Source organism: Centrocercus urophasianus, unplaced genomic scaffold, assembly GCF_019232065.1.
Source record: "Centrocercus urophasianus isolate 14NV4802_14NV808 unplaced genomic scaffold, USGS_Curo_1.0 seq_27, whole genome shotgun sequence".
NCBI classification, from domain to species: Eukaryota; Metazoa; Chordata; class Aves; order Galliformes; family Phasianidae; genus Centrocercus; species Centrocercus urophasianus.
In genome coordinates, this window is record NW_024884833.1 from 3357651 (window position 1) to 3379651 (window position 22001).

The 22001-nt window shown below is 36.7% G+C and overlaps 1 protein-coding gene across 1 annotated transcript; it reads left to right on the forward strand.

Annotated features, from left to right (window-relative positions):
* The first annotated feature begins 5936 nt into the window (after positions 1 to 5936).
* TYRP1 (tyrosinase related protein 1) lies at positions 5937 to 16533 on the forward strand. Its single transcript, XM_042826880.1, has 7 exons — positions 5937 to 6318; positions 8632 to 8954; positions 9941 to 10145; positions 11538 to 11705; positions 14177 to 14356; positions 15662 to 15808; positions 16328 to 16533. The coding sequence occupies exons 1-7, from the start codon at positions 5937 to 5939 to the stop codon at positions 16531 to 16533; spliced, it is 1611 nt and encodes a 536-aa protein (XP_042682814.1).
* Positions 16534 to 22001: the final 5468 nt, after the last annotated feature.

The following is a 22001-nucleotide window of genomic DNA, read 5'->3' on the forward strand; positions in this document are numbered from 1 at the left end:
GGTCAGGAAAGATCATCTTGACCTATAATGTCTCTGGATAAACAGGTGTCAGAATTGCAAATTGGACATTAGAAGAACAAGAAAAATGAAACAGCACATTGAAAGAAATAGAGATGAAAAAGAACATAAAGAACAGACAATTTGAACAGAAGAGAACAACAAGAGAAATAGATCCAAAGGTCTGAGTTTAATCATGCTTGGTACTGTGCTTTCTTAACCTTTGTTTAAAGTTGGCTGTGCTACAGAAACACTGCACTGCATGTAGATTACTAAGCACTACATCCACATCTGATATTACTCTGGCACTGATCAGAGAGAAGTCAGAGCCTATTAAGAGTGGAGTTACCTCGGCAAGATCAGGGAGTGCCAAGGAAGAGGAGACAGAAAGGCCTAAATGCCCCACAGTCTGACAGAGGAAAAGTGTTATTCAGGACACATTCCATGATAAGAAATAAAAAGAAACCCAGAAACCATAGACAAGTGCTTTCAACAGAGAGAAAAAAAAATACAAACAAAAACCTCTAGAGATAAAAATAGAGTTGTGGTAACAGAAAAGAAAGGATGATGCGCTGGAAAGAATGAAGGAGAAAGAGAAAACCTAGAAGAATACAGGAAAAACAATACATTTAAAGTGAATAGGCTAACGTGAAGGCTGAAAAAGGAAAAAGAAGTGCTTGTGATCAAAAAAAAAAGCACCAATTATAGCACCTCTACTATACATTGAAAGTTTCTTAGTGTTATGGCTGTATGTATAAAGGAAGTACTTAATTGTTGTTTTGTATGCATTTATCAGTGGACACTAACAAGTGCCATGTGTGGGAAAATCTGGCTCTGTGAACAGAGAGATTTCATTTTTTCATCTTAGTATTGAAGCTTCTGAGCCCAGACTTGACATTTGCTCATAAATGTATGCAGTTCATTTGAAAATGTCCTTTAGGGCTGTTATAGTTTTATCTCTGCTCTCAATCTCTGTGTGCAAAATCACCATTTCTTTGGAAACTCAGATGCTGGATCGCTTACATTTATATATTTTTTCATCCTTCTGCAACAGTTCTGTCATTAAACATGATATTTTTCAGGCATGTGATACGGTCAAATGCCTCCAATATTTGCAGAGTTCACTTCATATAAAAATTTGATTTCTTTAGCCAAAAAGAATAAATTAAAAAATTGATTTGTTATCCTGTTGCATGATCTTTCTGGTTTCATTACTATTATATCTGCAAGTTAGCAAAATAGCAAAGAATAAAATAAAACCAATTGAAAAAAAAAAGAAAAATCAGCTACCTGAGGATTCTATATTTTCTATTGTTTGTTTTCATTTAATTTTTTTTTTTTTTTACATACTGCATTGATTTTATAATAAAAGGAGAATGTTTTAAACACCAGCAGAGGAACCCAAGGTCCAGGCTGTTGAGTTTTCATAACAGTAACATTCTGCTTCGCAAAAATCATTCTTCTCTGACTTAATACTACGTCTACTTTTTTCCGAAACCTAGAAGAATTTTTCTTTAATCCATTGTTTATTCAGCCTCCATTAAATACAAACAGATTCAGAACAACCTTATAGTTAAAACTACGTCTATTCATGTGTTCATTTCTGAAATTTCATTTATCTTTTCCTAAAACTGAAATGTAAGGATTTTTTTTTCTTTTTTAACAATAATGTATTTTAAACAATCATATTTATAAGAAATCACATTAAAATTAATAATCCAAGAAACTTTAGCAGTGTCATCTCTCTGTAGAAGATACATACAAACTTGCTGTAATGCAGATAAAATAACCAGGGCATGTAATACAATGTATATCTTAAAATATGAAACTTTTCCTTCAAACATGAGCATCCAGTTGAGGATTATTAAAGCACAGACCATTAATATCTTTAACCAATTTGTGTTGCATGAGCTCATCTTCTCTGCATTTCTTTCACTTACCTAACTGTGCAATGTTACACTGTGTTACTAACATTTGATGACACACATAAATAGGCAAGCAGGGCTTCTGAGGGATGTCACAGAATCACAGAATTGTAGGGGTTGGAAGGGACCTCCAGAGATCATCGAGTCCAACCCCCCTGCCAAAGCAGGTTCCCATGTCCTGTAAAGCTCAAGAGTAAATATGGATCAGAGTTCCAAATTCTATCTGTATTGTTGTGTTTCAATCAGGCTTTGGACACAGAGATTGCCCTACAGAGATTGCCTTTGTGGGACACAAAGTTTGGAAGATAAAGGTGTCTGGAAGGAACAAAGGCTGGTAAGGCAGACAGGGTAATGTCTTATCCCAACAAAGAGCCAGAGCATTGCGGCAGCAAGTCACGTTGCAAGTCCATTGTAGCAAGAATGATCCAAGACCAAGTTAGGAAATCATGTCCTTGGGTCCAGATCTGGACATCAGACATCTGCATCACACACAGGAAAGACGGCAAATCAAGTTTCTATGTTCTCATCAGTGGTAGAGTTCAGTGTGTTTTCAGTCAGTTCTCATCAGCGGTTTTCATCTCAGTGTGCAACTTATCTCATTCACCATGTGAAGGGGAACGTAAGCCACAGAACTGACATAATACGGGGTACTACTCACTGATTTGTCATAAACATTTCAGAGGATGGTTCCTCCATCTTTACTGGAAAAGATCATTTTTTATTTTTGCATTCTATTAAGCACAGGAGAAGATCTAGTCTTAAATTGCTAGTTGTTTTGGGTTTTTTTTTTTGGGGGGGGGTTTTTTTTTTTTTTTTGGTTTTTTTTTTTGTTTGTTTGTTTGTTTAAGACTGATTTGTTCTGGGTGGTTTGTTGTTTTTTTATTGTAGTGTATGGTGAAGTAGTGGTTGAAATGACCTTGTTTGTTTAAATTAGAATGTGAAAGCCCCACTTAGTCAGAAAGAAAGAAAAATGCCTTTCTATGTTTTTCACTGTAAACATCACCAGTTATGACAGATCTCAAAAAACACAGGCATTTTCAGGTTGACATAAAGGTCTTGGAGTACTACATGATCCATCAAAAAATCTTAACGCTGGCACACCTGTCATCTCTAAAAATTCTTTTCCATGAAAAATACAAGTTTACTTTTAAAACAATTGACAGAAATATCTTTTTTTTTTTTTTTTTTTTTTCCAGTACTCTTCTACTGACATCTTAACTGGACTACCTATGAACCCTGTTTAATTTATGCATAGCAATACAGAAAGAGAGAAATATCTTTGTTAACAATAGTTCTAACTTCTTTATTAAACAATCACAGAATCTCAGAATTGCTGGGGTTGGAAAGGACCTCAACAGATCTTTCAGTCCAACCCCCTGCTAAAGCAGATACCCTACAATAGGTCACACAGATAGGCATCCAGATGGGTCTTGAATACCTCCATAGAAGGAAACTCCACAGCCTCTCTGGGGAACCTGTTCCAGTGCTCCATCACCTTTTAACATAAAGAAGTTCTTCCACATATTTGAATGGAATTTCCTATGTTCAAATTTTAGGCCGCTATGCTTTGTCCTCTTGCTATGCACCATCAAGAAGAGCCTGGTCTCACCCATTTGCCTTCTACTTCTCTTTAATTATTTATAAACATTAATCAGATGTCCTCTCAATTTTCTTTTTCCCAGGCTGCATAGACTCAGGTTACTCACCCTTTTCTCATATGGGAGATGGTCCAGGCCCTTTATCATCTTTGTGATCCTCTATGATGTCATGGGTTGAAAAGGATCTGAAAGCCCACCCAGTTCCAACTTGATAACCTGGCTTGCCCAGGACCCCATCCAATCAGGCCTTGAACACCTCCAGAAATGGGACATCCACAACTTCTATGTGCGACCTGTTCATGTGTCTCACCATCCTCAGAGTAAAGAATATCTTCCTAATATCCAATTTTCATTTTAGAGTTTGAAGCCACTTCCCTTTATCCTATCACAGTTAGACTGCGTAAAAAGTCAGTTGCCCTCCTCACTCTAAACTCTCTCAAGTACCAGAAGGCCACAATGAGGTCTCTGCAGAGTTTTCTCATCTTCAACCTAAGCAAGCCCAGCACAGATGTGATGCTCATCTGACTGTATCTCTGAATCTTTCTTTCTCCCTCTCCAAAAAATGGTAATAATGTTTCCCTTTTTCAAGTCCCCAGGGACTTTTCCTATGTGATGGATAATGGCTTGACACCTAATAAGCTATTAAAAGGGAAAGGGAGAAAGGGAGAAAGGGACAAAGAAAAGAAAATGATAAAAAGGAAAAAAATAGGCTGTAACAGAAAACAAAACAAAGGGTAGAAAAGCGAAAAGTATCACGTAAGGGTTATCAGAGAATCCTTCCTGCAGATGGATAGTCAGTTAAAGATTTGGAGGCATGAAGAAACATCATAAAATCTTTGGTACTACACTGAATCAAGCTACAGAGTGTTTGATTACACACCAAATGTAATGGCAAAGTTCACTGCTGTCATGCACTGCTGATGGGCATGAATAAGCAATGCTCAGAAAAAAACTATTTCAGTGGCCTACCAGAGGTGGGAATACTCTCCTGTTTTCACTTCCGCAGAAGTAGGTGTAAGCAGTTTTCTACTGAATGCATGTTATGCTGTAACTGAAATTCATTAATTTCACTGTTAATTTATTGTCCTGGTTGCAGTTAAGACGTATCTTGGCAAAAAATTCTTGCCTCACGGAAAACCATCTTTACTGATAAATAAAAAAGGAAATAATGGCTTGAGTGAGAATAATTTTGGCCCCTGCAAATATTACAGTGGTGTTTTGTTCAGTCCAGAGAGTGCTTTTCTCTTATTTTTTGTTTAACTATTTTACACAGCACCTGCTCAGAATTTAACATTTCAGAATATTTCAATATAATGATTGTGTTTTTATTTGATTATCAAAATAAATATTTAAACAGAAAACTGTAAGCTTAATGTGTTTCATTTTCTAAATAACGTCTCTTTGTCATTTATTTCAGTTTGATCTTAAAAAAAACATTTGAAGTATTAAAAAAAAAAAAAAGTCTGGTATATGCAGACTTCCCCAGTGCCCTTTGTATGTTTTCAAATGAACCTTTCTTTGCAAGTAATTAAAAAACAAAAAACAAAAAACCGTTCATAGTTGTTCTGTTTTGAATCAAGTACTTATCTCTGACCTTTGCTAAAACTTATAAAATCACAAGGAGATAAGCATGAAAGAAATCATGTGCTGTTCAAGTACTTAAAGTCCAGGGAAAGGCACTGAAGTAGAAAGGGAGATTAATAGGAGAGTGAGGCCAAGCCATGCTGTGTTGGTAGAACACGGATTAGCAGGCAGACTGTAACAGGAAAGAAATTAGCAGTGCTTATTTTGAGTTAGACACAGAGTTAGCCCCAGAACACAGAGAGATACAACAGGATCTCAGCAGAGAAGAGGTGCCAGAAAGACAGAAGAGGTACAACGTGTGGAGAATTGTAGCTTTATTTTCCAATGAAGCTGCCTTTAAGAACAGCAAGCAGATACAGAGGGATAACAATAGCTAGAAAGCAGAATACACTAGTTAAATGCAGGAGAGAAAAAATGTGAAATTAAAAAAAAAAATATTGAAAAATAGGTGTTTTAGACAAGTTTAAATATTTTGTGGTAGTGATGTAAATCTGGCTGGCAGATGTGCAACGTGAATGAACATTTAGGAACTGTTTAGAAGTCAATGTGTAAATATATCTCTGCAGGTTATTACTATCTTTCTCACAGATAATTAGAGAAGGAAATAACATTAGTAGAAATTGTTTTTTCTCATTAGGCCATCAAAGTACATATTTCAGAAGTATTTGCTGAGGTGAGAGGAATGGACTGAAGGTTTGTGTTGCTTATTTTCATTCTTTATCTGTTTTTCTCTTGGTGTAGAGGGAGCTGGGTGTCCTGTCACTGGAGAGGAGACGAAATTGAGTACGGATCAAAGTTCTCAGAAGGAGCCAGCCCTGCTGAACCTGTTGCCATGCAGCTCCCCATGCTGCTGTTCCTTTCCCTGCCACTATTTCTTAACATATTTGAACCAGCTGGAGCTCAGTTCCCTCGCCAGTGCACTACCATCGAGTCTCTGAGAAGTGGGATGTGTTGCCCAGACTATTTCCCTGTGTTTGGGCCTGGTACCGATCGGTGCGGAGTGTCTACAGGGAGAGGCCGTTGTGTGCAGGTGACAGTAGACTCGCGACCCCATGGCCCACAGTACATCCATGATGGGAGGGATGACCGCGAGCAATGGCCCATACGCTTCTTCAACCAAACCTGCAGGTGCAATGGTAATTTCTCTGGTTACAACTGTGGGTCATGTCGCCCTGGATGGACTGGACCTACATGTAGCCAGCAAATCAATATAGGTAAGAACATCAGAAATATGAAAACTTCCTGTTGGCATCTTGATTTTAAATGCATCTAGATTATCTTTTTTTTCTTTAAAACATAAAATGTCCCTTATATTTATATAAAAATGTTCTTTAGGTGTCATTAAGGCAGATGTTAAGTGAGCTGTCTAACTTGTGTACAAAGTACCTACACTGACTACACAAAAGGAAGAAACAAAATCTGTAGTCAGAGCAAGATTAAGACCAATTCTACTATAGAACATATTCATCTTTAAAATTTTGTATTCTTTGGAATTATTTAGTAGTAAAATCATATGTATAAACATCTATGTGTGTTTGTGAGAATATCTAGGAATACATATCTATATATCCTGAACAATATCTTGTAAATATTTGAAGTGTGATAGCAGCACTTCTGATTCACAGTCTCATAATATATTTCCAGTCTACACACTTCAGCTGAATTTTTACTTACCTAGTTGCTACCAATATCTTTAAAAGCCTTAACACAAGACTGTAGGATATTCATATGAGAGAGCGTAGTGCCTGATGGACCTTCCTGAGCACTGCACAGTTTCAGTTTAGTGCTGACTATCAGTAAACAGATGTTTCAAAAAAAGAAAAGAAAGAATAGATGATACTATGTCTTTTTTCATAACTGAAAAGCATTATGAATGAACAAGATTTTATTGTTTGTTAGTGAAAGTCTACAGATGATACTAAAATGCTGTAAAATTCATAACCCTTCAGATGAATGATGGATTCCACTGACATGAGAAACAACAGGTTCCTGACATAAAAGTGCAATGCCTCTTCCAGAATCAAAACTCAGCACTGCCATTATTTTCACCAAATAGGAAATACTCCATGAGTGCGAGCACATGCTCCAGCAAGAGTTAACGAAGTTCAAATATTAATAATCATATTTCCAAAAAACATTTTATAGAGGGCTTAATGACTCATGCATTGAAGTGGCTAAGTCAAGTGGCACCCTCTGATTCTCTTAGGCCATTCCTATTAACAATGACAATAACTCTGAAAAGTAAACAACAGCAATAACAAAATGTTAGCGCATGGAAACTTAGAACAGTAAATCTGCTAAACTAAAAGCAGCTATAGCTGAGGTAAGAATGTTTTTTACTTTATTTTTCTCTAAAATATTAAGCAAATCGCATCACGCATAACAATATAAATTTAAATATGAAAAATCAACTTATTATTATGTTTTCTGCCTCTGTATGGAGACCATATCTTCTGTCCATCCATAAACCTGGTCTCTGTTGCTTAGACATTAAAAATATTGGATTATTTTGACATATCTATATAAAATAGCTTTAAAATGCATTTTGGTGCCTTCATATCTTCTAAATCCATGCCTAAATTTAGGAATAGTCCAAAAATGTTATTGTGGAGGATCATAATGTATTTTGGAAAATAATATGTTGAGACCCTGCTTGAAATCAATAACAAAAAATACCAGTTAGGGTATCCAAGTAGAAAAACGTGTTTCAGAATTCACAGTCCTTGGAGGAAATTCATGCTTCAGAACAGCATTTCTACAAACCTCAGTGAGGCTAAAGTACCCTTCACTGAAACAACTTCCTTTTGCACAGTGAATTACATTTATTTCTCAGCTTTTTTATTCATGCTGGAGACATACTGTTTCTTTTATCAATACAAACTCATTTGGCTATTATGGATTGCACAGTACATTTAATACTGAAAATGAGTGCACTGTGAAGAACAGCTTTGTGGTTTTTTATCTCACTTTCAGTCTAAACATAGCATGAAATCTTCTCAGACCTGTGAGACTGCTTTGAAGGTGACTGTTCCTTTTCTGATACTCTGATATTTCAAAAAGTCAGCTGCTCTCCTTGTTTGTAATTTTCTCAGTTTCTATGTGGATAAAAAACATTTAAAATACATAGGTTGCTTCACAGGTAATGCTTCCTATTTATTTCTGTGGAAACTACAGAGGCCACAAGGAGCACAATAACACTATTGGATGGAGCAGTAAAAGTAGGAGGTATTTCTTCCAGAAGAGCCCCCATTATTTTGGGGATATAACCACTAACATATCTACTTTTAACAGTAGTAGATAATGACATTCAAACGGGATGAGTAAGATTTCAGACTTTATTTTCATTCAAATTCACCTTTCTGATAATATTTCCTATTTAATACACTGATTTGCCCCAGCAAAATCTCAAGGAATGCTTGAAGAGAAAGAGACTTACTCAGATTTATTAAGAACAAAATAAATGAGTCTTGTGAAATCAGACTTCAGTTTCCAAGTCTATGTTAACATTTTTTTTTATATTCTCATAGTCAGAAGGAATCTTCTGGATCTTAGCACAGAAGAGAGAAGGCGATTTGTGAATGCTCTACACCAAGCCAAGGTGACAATCCACCCTGATATTGTCATTGCCACAAGGAGACGTGATGAAATATTTGGACCAGATGGCAACACACCACAGTTTGAAAATATCTCCATTTATAACTACTTTGTGTGGTCCCATTATTATTCTGTCAGGAAGACTTTCCTTGGTGCAGGGCAGCAGAGCTTTGAAAGAGTTGATTTCTCTCATGAAGGACCAGCTTTCGTCACATGGCATAGGTATCATCTGCTGCAGCTTGAGAGAGACATGCAGGTAAGGATGACAAAAACGTTGAGTCATGTGCTCCTACTGTGCATTGTATGGATGAATTTTTCATTCTCATATTGTCTCATAATAGACAAAAATTATAGCAGCTTTTACCATACATTGAAATTTTGCTTCAGTATCAGTATTAAAAAAGTTATACTAAACTTACTGGAATGTATTTAAGTTTTAGATAGACATTATAAAAATGCTAGTAGTAATAATATTTCAATTCAAGTAATAACAAAAACACATGTTATCTAAAACTCAATATAAAAGTGGATACATATTCCAGACTAGCCCATAGAAAGCATTTAACTGGACCAAAAAAGGTAATTGCTAGTTTTGTACCAAAATCATGATTCTTGACTAACTTAAACTAATCAAAGCAGCAGAAATTCTAAAGAAAAGTATTGCAGAGATTCAGAATCACATTATTTCTATAATTTATGCAACAGGTTAGACACATTAATGTTTTGTGAAACTCTTTCATAAATAAGTGGTTCTCTTGCTTTCCTTTCTTTGTGTAGAATTATTCATAAAAATAATATTTGATTGACTGTCATTCTTTTTAAGGAAGAGAAAATTGAGTTTTCAAGGTTGTTGCCAATTCTGCAATTGGCTTATTTTTTCAGTGTTCTACAAACATCACTGCCATTGTCAGGCCTTTAAAATATATGGAAAAAAAATGGGGTATGAATATTAAATGTTTCTTACTATTAGCAATACGGTTTCATGGAAGTGGGGGATTTTATGAGAGGGATTTGGGACTCAGTTCAATGGTCTAAAAATTTGATTTGGTGAACAGGCAAAGGTATCAAAGTGAAAAGCTACTGAAAGCTTTTCCATAAATTTCCTTGCATTTTCTCCTTTCCATGAAGCAGGACTCTGGTTCTTTTTAAGATATATTTAATGGATTTTGAATATTCCTCCAGCGATCTGTATCATGGATGCCTGTAGCAGAGATTTACTAGTGCCACACTTATATGTTTTAGAACATGCTACAGGATCCCACTTTTGGCCTTCCCTACTGGAACTTTGCAACAGGACAAAACACCTGTGATATCTGCTCAGATGACTTGATGGGGGCTAGAAGCAATTTTGATGTATCTCTGATCAGTCAGAATTCAATCTTCTCTCAGTGGCGTGTCCTGTGTGAAAGCATAGAAGACTATGATAGCTTGGGAACCATTTGTAACAGTAAGTATGACTAGTGAAAGGTGCTTCAGATGTTTATTATTCCTTTAATAATAAGATTTTACATGGCAATGGATCTTTCCAGCTACAAATTTTAAAGAAAGACTTTAGTCTTTTTTGTCCTTCTTCAAAAGACTCTTCTTTTGAAGAGTCTTTTGGATATTTTTGATTCAAGATTCATGCATCAGTCTTCTGACATAGTAGTTATCACCTAGCTTTCACTGAGGCACTGAATAGCTTGTAACAGAGAAAGAATCGAATTCTTTGACTCCACTTCTTAAGACATTACAGGACCATAGAATCATTTGAGTTGGAAGAGACCATTAAAGGTCATCTTTTCCAAATCCCCTGTGATGAATAGCGGTATTTACAGCTAGAGCAGGTTGCTCAGAGCTCTGTGCAGCCTGACTTTGAATGTCTCCGGGAGCGGAGCATCCACCAACTCTCTGGGCAACTAACATTTTCCAGTGCTTCTCTATCCTTATCGTAAGAAACTTTTTCCTTATATCCAGTCTAAATCTTTCCCATTTTAGACTGAAAGCTTTTCCTCTTGTCCTATCACAAGAAGCCCTGATAATGATTCTGTCTCCTTCTTTCTTATAGCCTTCCCTTCAGATGCTGAAAGGCTGCTATCCAGCCACCTTGGAGCCTTCTCTTCTATAGGCTAAACAGCCCCAGCTCTCTCAGGCTGTACTTGTAGGAGAAGTGTTCCTTCTTAAGCAGTGCCTCCTTAAATCTTGTGCCATGTATAATTTGAAATGGCAGCATCATGTTTTAGCTGAAGCTTAAGCTTTCTTCTTACTTCTCCACTTACAACCTTCAAGGTTTATGTTTCTAACGAGAAAAAATATGTAAATACATATGTTAGCTATGTGGGGTGTATTTTGTATAGGAGTACAGAATCCTATTACACATCTCAGCTACAAGAGCTAAAAATTCTGTATCTGCATGGAAATAGAGTATTATATAGTACATAATTATTATTACTAATTAGTAATACTGAATTCAATGCCTACCTAGTTATCTATATTTCTTTCCCCAGCTACTTTAACAAGATGTCCTCAAAATATTGTTCTAGATCTCATCAAGGGATCATATGAAAAATTACGGGAAATTACGGTAGAACCACAAATTTCAGTAAGAGGCATCTGGATGCTTTCTGAAATCAGTTGTGCAAAGGATTAACACACAGATTAGCACATAGAACTTTATGAGGATTCAGGTTATTTTCCTGAGTGAATGATCTGACTTTTTGTATAGTTTAAAAGTCATTTGTGCGATCTTTTTTTTTCTTTTCTTTTTTTCCCCCTCCCCACAATTCAGTCATTAGGAGGATGCATTCTCTGGTCTAGTGTTCTACATCATTTTTGTTTTCTCACTTCTATCCACTCCCAGGCACTGAAGGTGGTCCCATCCGCAGAAATCCTGCTGGAAATGTTGCACGGCCCATGGTACAGCGTCTCCCAGAGCCTGAGGATGTTGCTCTGTGTTTGGAAGTTGGTATATTTGACACTCCTCCTTTTTACTCCAACTCCACAGACAGTTTCCGTAACACAGTAGAAGGTGAGCAGTGCAAACAAAAAGACTTGGTACAGCTCCAAATACATCAAGGTAGCAGACTCAGCATTTTTCCTGTTGAAAGTGAGCTTGGAGACAGTTTACAGGGTACTAAGAATACACTGTTCTTAGAAATAAGTATTAGCTTATTAACAGAAATAACTCTGGATTAATTACTGGATAATTAAGTAAATTGATAGTGTATGTCAGTTCTTCAAGTGTATAAAATCCCTAAAACTGTTTCACAGATATACTAAGTAGAATCTAGCAAAGATCCATCCTGAGTACAATTCTCCTAGTAAAAAGTTTCTGTAAAGGAAAACAGACCGTCTTTGACCACAAAAAGATGCAGAAGCTTTATCATCCTTAAGCAACTCAAATGTGCTCACAGAAGCTATTCTTGTAAATTAATTATAACAAACAAAGGAAAGAAAAAGCCTTGGTAGTATATGTTGGAATTACATTGAAGTAGTAACAGTTGAGGACTCCTTGATTAACTGCTGGACATGCTGCAGTTTGCTTGTCCTCTCTCAGCCATATAGTTTTTTCCTTCTTTCTCAAACTCTGCACTTTAAATTTTCAGTCACTGGGGTATGAATACACATATCACCCTCAGCAAGTTTGCTGATGACACCAAGCTGAGTGGTGCGGTTGACATGGTGGAAGGAAGGGATGCCATTCAGAGGGACCTCAACAGACTTGAAAGGTGGACCCAGGTGAATGTAATCAGGTTCAACACAGCAAAGTGCAAGGTTGTGCACTTGGGCCAGAGGAATCACAGGCAATCACAGGCATATATACAGACTGGAAGGAGTGGTCCTTGAGAGCAGACCTGCAGAGAAGGACCTGGGGGTCCTGATGGATGAAAAACCTAACATGAGCCAGCAGTGGGCTCTTGCAGCTTGGAAATAAAATGGTATCCTGGGCTGTATCAGAAGTGGGGTGGTCAGCATGGACAGGGAGGTGCTTGTCCCCCATCTGGAGTACTGCTTCCAGGTCTGGAGGCCCAATACAAGAAAGACAGAGCTGCTGGAGAGGATCCAGAGGAGGGCCACGAAGATGACCGGGGAACTGGAGCACCTCCCCTATGAAGACAGGCTGAGGGAGCTGGGCTTGTTCAGCCTGGAGAAGAGAAGGCTGCGGAGTGATCTAATTGCAGCCTTTCGGTACCTAAAGGGAGCCTACAAACAGGAGGGGAATCAACTCTTTGAAACTGTAGTTAATAGCAGGACAAGGGGAATGGTTTTAAGTTGAGGGAGGGCAGATTTAGATTGTCAGGGGGAAATTCTTTACTATGAGAATGGTGAGGTGCTGGAACAGGCTGCCCAGGCAGGCTGTGGATGCCCCATCCCTGGAGGTGTTCAAAGGCAGATTGGATGGGGTCCTGGGCAGCCTGTTCTAGCATTAAATGTGGAGGTTGGTGGCCCTGCATGTGGTGGGGGGATTGGAGATTCATGATACTTGAGGTTCCTTCCAACCCAGGCCATCCTGTGACTCCATTCTGTGATATCCCAGCATAGAAACCAGTCTAAAGATCTGAGACACATTATTCAACCAGCATCTTGGTGTTTTCTTCTGCACTTTAATAATCCAGAGTTTTTAAATGGAAAGACTTATGCAAGGAATTTTGAAATTTATGAGAAGAGTTATGAAATGACAGTTCAGATCACTGTCTAATACAAACATACTAATATTCTGACACTCCTGAAGAACATCATTCATATGACAGAGTAGGATCTGCTCCATTTTCTTGCTCTTGGAGAACAAAAACAAGTATCCGTATCAAGCTTTTAAGTATATATAAAAGTTTGGGATACTTATCACATCTGGAAAATGTGCTGTCATGGCTTCAGCCAATTTATTGATCTGCCTCCGAATTTACTGAACTTCTTGAATACTGGAAAGTTTTTCAGAATGCTTCAGATCTTGACCTATGGCATTGGAGTTATCAGGTGGTTGATACCAACAGTGTTTTGTAGGGCACTTCTTTGAAAAAAAATACAGCATGTGAAACTCTCTGAGATGTGCTAGCATAATACAAGGCAATGATTGGTAAAAGCATGACACCTGGAAAATTTCAATAGAAGTTAACATCTTAAAAATTAATCCTGCAATTGAAAGTTATTTCACTTACACTGAGATGTTTAGATTCAAAATATAAAACTTAATTTTCATGTTATTATGTGCTTTATTTTTGCTGTTTTTACTTTAGATCCTATCAGCCTTGCACTCCACATTCTCAGCATTCTTTCTTGAAGCATATTTGAAAGTTGCACATGGGAATTACGCTTGGGAATTATGCATCCTAGGGACATTTCTCAAATGCCAGTAGTTAGAGAATAAGCTACTCATTTATGTCAAACAAGGCAGCACAACAAATGAAAGCCTTTCAGAGAAAAAATAATATCCAGTTGGGACTGCATCTTCCAAACAAAGTGTTCACTGGAATTTTTTGTGTTCTTTGTTTGCGTATTCAGGGTACAGTGATCCTTCAGGAAAATATGACCCAGCAGTTCGAAGCCTTCACAACCTGGCTCACCTATTTTTGAATGGAACAGGAGGGCAAACACATTTATCACCAAATGATCCCATTTTTGTCCTCCTGCACACCTTTACAGATGCTGTTTTTGATGAGTGGCTCAGAAGATATTCAGCTGGTAAGATGCGCTATGGATGGAGATGGGAGGAATGTCTGTCTTTGTAGTCACGAGATGTGAGGAGCTTCCAGAGGGACAGCAAAATGTCTCCAAGCTCAGGAGAGAAGATTAGAATTCTAGCAGTTAATAAATTTAATGAAGACAGAGTAATAGCAAGTAAGCTCGCTTCCTCACCCCTCTGACATCCATTTTCAAATCATTGTCTGTGAAAGGACTTGAACACAGATGCCAGGCGTAATTCAAGAAAATAAAGTGTGCAAAAGCATGATCTCTGACAGTGTAACTATCTAAGTTCAATGCACTGTGGATCTTCCCTTACTGTTAGGGGTAAATATTTATGTTTCCTCCTGACGAAAAAAAGTCAGTTGCCATTTACATCCTCGCCACTGATTCTGACCACATTTTTTATTCACTACTAGAACTCCAGAACCATAATAATATCTAGAGCTATTCCTCTTTAGATATTTCATATCGAAATTATGATAACTGGTGTAACTGTTGCTGCCTATTCTCCTGCGACTCTGAAATACAAAAAGAAAGGGAATAAAGGAGAAAGTGAATGAAAGTGAGGAAGGAAAAAGGCAGAAGGAAGTGCAAGGAAGGATGGAAGGAAAGAAGGAAGCAAAAATGAAAAGAAGGAAAGAAAGAGGTTGGCATCAGTGAACTGGGGAGAGAATTCTATGTTACTCAAACAAACATCTGTGCTCTGGTCTGTACAAAGAAGCAACTGTATTACTCTTAAACAATCCAGCCCCCTCTGCCTTCTACAGAAGATGGTTGCTGTTGAACAACTGAGGCTTCTTTGTGCAGCATTCACAACCTACAGCATGGGCTTTTCCATGCCAACTCTCAGAGAAAACACTGTATGTCTTTGTGGTACTTACATGACATCACAAGCTTTTTCATTGTTTTACTGAATGGAAGTTTGGCTTGTGGGTTTGTTTTGTTTTGTTTTGTTTTCAGCTGACCTTTTCCTGACTTACCATAAAATTCCAGAAAACTTCCACTGGAAATCATATCAGCTGCCCATCTGAAATGCTCGAGATCTTTGACGCAGTTGCAGTGTTAGATCACAGCAAAAAGGGTTTCCTTGTCCTCATGTTTGTACTCCTCCTTGCTCAAGCAGAAAGAAATGAGATGTCTACCACAGGCTTAATTCTCAGCAATTTACTGGGGGGGACAGGAGAGGAGAAGGAAGAAGCTTCTCAAGTGCCCTGAGTCACTATTAAAAAAGCCTGAAATCTTTCAAATGACATAATGATTTCAATTTTATTTACAGAAGTGTGATTTAAATTTCTAATTTAGATATCTCTACATATCCCCTGGAGAATGCCCCTATTGGACATAACCGGGAGTACAACATGGTGCCTTTCTGGCCTCCAGTTACGAATAATGAAATGTTTGTTACTGCACCAGAAAACCTGGGATACAGCTATGACATTGAGTGGCCAGGTAAACTATCCAATCTAGGTGTTAACTCTTTTTCTCCCACCACATTTTTCTCCTTTAAAGCTTACATATCATACAAAAAATCTGAACAAAATTTGTTCAAATTATATAATATTTGATGATTTTGTAAAGGCCTATTTCTCTTTGCTCTTCTGGTCTTCCAAATCAGTTGCATTTGAGATTTAGTACGAATTCATAGCTAGCCATTGCAAACAGCTCTCCCCACCCAACAGAGTTCTTGAGGAAGTTATTTGTATGTATTATTTGCACTTTGTCATTATTCCTGTATCATGTGTCTTCCTTAAGACACATGATGTTTCACTCTCTTACTTGAGAGAGTGCAAGCCAGATAGCAGAAGAGACGTCCAGGCCCATTTGTCACATTTTGGAACAAATAACCAAACAAAATTTCAGCTACTTCTAATTCAAAATTCAGTAAATCATGACAGATATTGAGCTTTGGCCTGTCCCTTTAATAGCATTTACTTTTAATAAATTTTTCTTATGCTTTCCTTCCTCTAGGTCGGGCTCTTCGTGTAACAGAAATGATAACTATTGCAGTAGTGACTGCACTCATTCTTGTTGCAATTATCTTTGCTGCTGCTGCATGCATTGTACGTGCCAAGAAGAACAGGAATGAGTTGCATCAGCCTCTTCTCACTGATCAGTATCAACACTATTCAGATGATTATGATGGCATATCAACACCGGGCCAGTCTGTCGTATGAAGAGATGACTGTGACTAAAACTGATTATTTTGTCATATTTTTAAATGTTTGTCATCCAACTGTTTTAAAATAAGGAGCATAAACTGTCAGCTGTCGTGATATATTTGTTTCAAGCTTTACCTCCACCCTCATCACACTCAGATATCAATAAATCATCCTTTGAAATGCTAATTTTATGTTGACTTTAGTAGAATTTCTCTCATTCTTCAGGGCTCACATACAGGCTCTCTTCATGTACATTTCTGAAAAATATCTGGTAAAATTTAATAACACGCTGAAACTCAATGTAATTTGACTTTATTTAGCCTCTATATCTGGAATCTTTTGCAGGGTATTTTTCTGAAAGCATAAGGCAAAGTCAAGAATGGGACTGAGCAAGTGCAGAACTCAGTAGCAAAGGCAACTTGATTCAAAAGCACAATCCAAAATACAAGTCAGAATTTTCAGCTAAGTTAGCAGAAATATGCTTCTGTTGTGCTAGGCATGGAGCTACAAGGGAATACCGAGAGGAAGGTTATGCCTGGAATCCATCATTCCTCTTGGAATACTCAGTGTTTCTGAGTGTCTTTGTGAAAAGACCATATTGTGCCATATTGTCATTGCTTTCACTTAGATAACCCACTCCAGCCTTTGGCAACTTCAGCCCTGAATTCAAACACAACTGCTTGAAGAAAGCATTCCTTTGAAAGGACAGTTGTTAGCAGCCTTTTTTCTATCATGAATATTATTAACAATTACTATTATTGTTGTTATTATTCACTCAACTACTCTCTTTCTCTCTCCTATTATCTCCTTTACAGATTATACTATCCACAGCAATGAGAGAAATTAATTCAGTTCCCTCCTTCTGAGAGAATTTAAAGTTATACATCTTGTATGTTAACAGAAGTCCCTTGGTATAATGCTGAAAATTGATTTGGAAAAATTGTCATATTCAAATGTTGTTGAACGTATTGTGCTAACATCTCAGGATTCATGAGCCAGCAGGAGAACAACAATCTGAAGCCTGCTTTTGCATCCTGAAGAAGTACGTGAGGAACTTTGGGCTTACATCTCACCTCCTCTCTCTCACTGTACTTGATAAAATTTACCTGATCACCTTCTCATGCTGGCTTAGAGAACCTATTTGTATACACTTTTTTTTAAATTTAGAGACATTCCTTGGGTCAGATTAATGAATCCCACACCATGTACACAGTCCTCTCATCATCAAACTATAAAGCTGAGCTCTCTCTTGGATTGAACTCCTACAGTAAGCAACAGCTATCCTAGTCGGTAAGTTATGAGGCAAAACAAAGAGCAAAACAAAAACTCTGCTCTTTCCAGCTCTTTTCTATCTGCAGTGCTGAATTCTACGGTTGCAGTGGGTTATGAGGTGTGCTGGAAGCACACATAGGATGCAAAGGGATACATATTTTACACCTTGACAGTGATACAAATAGTAAAGTAAGCACTCAAAACTTAATTTACAAACCATAAGACATGGACAACATCAAAATTTTATGTAAGCAGCTTATATTTAGGCAGAAAATTTTCATCTGTGACCCTCAAGTCACAAAAGTAAACTGGACAACAGACTTTTTGCATTGCAGTTTTCGATTTACTTACAGTTCAGCCAATTACTACAGCAGTTACATATGCAGCAGTTCAGATTTCATCTTAAATGCCTACTTCTGCCATTCTTGCCTACACTGAGTAGCAACCTAAAAAATCATCCGCTTCAGTGATTTCAGAGGATTAAAGTAGGGTACTTTGGATCAAGGTCAAGAGATCTGGATTTTTTACTTAGCTCTGTTACTGACCTGTTGAATGTTCTTAGGTAATGTATTTTTACCACTGTGACTCATTTTATTCAGTTCTGAAATGGGGATAATAAAATTTTCCTTATAAATTTCTTTTACTTCTGTGGATGAAACAAAATGCACAGAAGCTTGGTTACAGAAGGAAAATGGCATGGCAAAATCAGATCTTTTGAAGAGGACTTTGGACATTAAAGTCATTCAATACTTAAAATGGAAACATACATTTTGAGCAGGCCATAAGTCTTGTAGTTGAATGACTAAGAAGACCTGCCTACTAGTTGCACTGCCACACAAAAATGAGGGAGGCAAGGCAAGGACTTCTAAAGAAAAGAAACAGCAACACGGGTATTAAAGAAAAAAGGAATGTAGAGAACTGTGTCAGTTATAAGTTAGTTCTTTGGTGACTTTTTACAGTACTCTGAATTACACCTGGGTTTAGTGAAAAACATTCCTACTTTCCACTGAAGTTGTTTGGTGTTTGCTCCTGAACTAATACGACAGGAAATCTAGTTTAGGCTTGAAATTTCAAACTGCCAGCAGAATTAAGAGAGCCAAAAATGCACCAGAAATTAGATAACTTTTAGTCTTTTGCTGGCTTTGTGAAGGCAAGAGCAGGTAGCAAAAAATCACAAAGAGAAGAGGAGACAAGAAGATTTTGAAAATACAGTAACTAAGTTCTAAGCACAGTAATTGTGAAGGGCAGTAATTGTGAAGGGATATCCATGGGAAGGTTTCTTAGTATAGGGTTGTAACACAGTTAGCTGAAGTGATGAAACAATAGAACAAAGTCAATGTTGAATAGATGACAATGCAAAAAGCAGCTGTGACGTAGGAAACAAGAAATTGGCTCTATTAGGAACAAACTGAAAGGAAGCTCAGAATTGGATGCAAGCAAAGATCTCTGAAGTATTGTTTGACAAAAGCTTACGCATAAATAAGAAATACATAATTTATGTATCACGCAGAAATTGGCAAAAAATTGGTATGATGCAAAGTGAATTGAAACCCTTGAGTGCAAATAGTGATAGTGGTTTGTTGTTTTTTTTTTTTCCACAAAAAGTTATTAGCTTAATAAACTGCCATATTGTCATTGCTTTCACTTAGATAACAGTGACTATTTCATGAAAAAAATATATATGTTTAGGCCTCTTAAGAGTCCTCTTAAATGAGGATGTTAAGATTTGCCTTCTTAGTTCTCTAAATTTTGTCTTTTGAAATTTATTTTTCTTATAAAAAAAAAAAAATTAGTGAATTAAAATAAAGAAAAAGCAACTCAGATTCTCTCCAGACCTTTAAGCAGGTAAAAGTTTTGAGAATCTGCAAGAAGAGAGACTATATAGATGATAATACAATAATGAAGAGCCAAGATAGAATAATACAGGTATATTTTTCTAAGTCAGTAATAATCAACCTCCATTTTCTGTAACATGAACTTACTAACTTTGGAAATAAATAGGCAATGTGGAGTGAGGGTAGAGAAACTGTCTTACAATGAAGAAATTATTAGTAGTATTTCTGCATCTAGACTGCAAGTGATTTCTGTTCAAGAACACTTAAAATTGTACAAAAAAAAAAAAACTTAAGCTCATCTATAAGGTGTTTGAAGCATTTTAGCAAATCAGCTAATGATTATGTATTTGAGAACAGTGATATTTTATGGGGAAGGTAAGGTAGAAATGTTCAGTGTAACTACAAGCTTATTAATTTAGAATCAATATCATGACACACTATGTAATAATAATAATAATAATGATATGGAATAAAATACAGTGTGGATTTATCAAAGTTACACTGTTTTACTAAACTTAATAGCTTCCTTTGATATTATAATTTACAAATTTTATTCAGGAATTATATTGATAGTGAAATCTTTGATAAATTATCACGTGCTTAGCCATGATATGCTAGGAATCAAAGTCGGGTCTGAGATCTGAACAGGGAGGTAGTTATACAGTATCAGAAGAAACACTAGCGCTCCCAGCCCCTCCAGCCTTTTAATTAAAGAATTACAAAGACTGAGTCATGCTTACTTAGCTTTTCCCAAAAAACACAAAGCATCAGTGCATGGCTAGTCATCACTTCTAGGACAGCACTGGAAATGATTACACAAAGTAATAAAGAAAACCTGAAGAAATCTCTTTATGAGCTGAGGATCGTTAAGAGAAATTGAGATGGCACAGTAATGACATCTTCCATCCTGCCCTGTATTTTGGTAAAATGGATTTATTTTCCCACATGCAAAGTTTGCTAGAGAGGAATATATTTTTTTTTTTAATAGAATAAGTTTACTGCAGAAAACCTTATGCTACCAGCGTGATACCAGCACGAAAATAGCAAAAGTAATTGTTCGTATGTTGTAGTTTGTTCAAGAGATGTACTGTATATCCCTTCAGTTTAACAGATGAGCATCTGCTTTGGACAGAGCTTATTTTTTATCCAAGAGAAATATTCCTGAACCTGAAAGTTTCACCTCTTCTTATTTGGAAGTGCTGGTTAATCATGACATTATGTTGACATAGAATTGGAATGATTCTCAAGATGCATCACTGAAATATATTTAGTTAATCATCGCAGTATTTTTATTCTTCACAAAGTGCCTCAAAACTAAGTATTTTATTAACAAAATAATAATTTGACAAGAATGTCTGATTAAAAACTGAAATGATTATTAATTTGAATTAATAATATTAATATTTGAATCTGAATTGATGAATATCCTCTCTAAAGATTTAATCTTAACTTAAAATCTCATTTAACCTCCAATTTAGAAATTCCTGGCCTCATCGGGTAGTTTGTTCAGATGCTGTTTTATGAAGATAGTAAAGGGAATAGCAGCCACAATATCTGCTTCTTGATTCTCTCTGGAGGGAATGAAATTATCAGAATTCCAACTGAAAGTAAGCTTTCATTGATTTAGGCATCGTTTTTCAAAAATAGAGAACTATGTGCATCATTTAATGTCATCCTGCAATTCTTAGCCTTGATATTCAAAGATATATGAGATAAGCCACAGCACATTACCTGTATCTTTTTTCCCTTTGTCCCTCCAAATGCTAGGGTCAGTTAAGGCAATCTAAATAATAATTTAATGCAGAATGTTACGTTTGCATGCACATACAAAGTGACTTTAAGAGCACTGCCTTGTCTGTCAAACAAGTATGGATTTGGACTTGATAACAAGTAAAATCAATCCCATCACTGAACAAGTCCTACATCTTCCTGAAATCAATATTTCTGTTCAGTAGAACAGGGAACTATGGTACTTTGAGTGGACAAGGAAGATGAATACGTAAGGCAGAAGTAGTAATGCAAATTAGTCATGATTGATTTGTGGACTGTGCCTATCAAGATTTTAAGATGTCCAGACAAATTTCCTGCTTATACTGGTGTTAAGTTTTATTTTGCTTCAGTTCAGAAAGGCTAAGAGTAAACTACTGATATTGATAAAAAGCTTTCTCCTGAAGATTTTTTTTTTCCCCACTTGAAAAATCTTGAGGGAGAAGAGGACAGAGGAAGAAAGTGTTTGTTGCGGAGCTGAAAGTTGTGTTCTAACTGAAATGGTCTCAGGCTATTAAGCTTGAAGTTTGCAGGAAAAACAATATTCCTCTCTAGACTACCACAAAATAATATACCTAAAAAAAAAAAAAAAAAAAAAAAAAAAAAAAA

Excerpts from the sequence above, each read along its gene's own strand:
- TYRP1 (XM_042826880.1), top strand. The coding sequence starts at position 5,937 with ATGCAGCTCCCCATGCTGCTGTTCCTTTCCCTGCCACTATTTCTTAAC. Across the intron at positions 14,357-15,661 it reads GCTCAGAAGATATTCAGCTG|ATATCTCTACATATCCCCTG; the intron begins GTAAGATGCGCT and ends TTTCTAATTTAG. Across the intron at positions 15,809-16,327 it reads CTATGACATTGAGTGGCCAG|GTCGGGCTCTTCGTGTAACA; the intron begins GTAAACTATCCA and ends TCCTTCCTCTAG.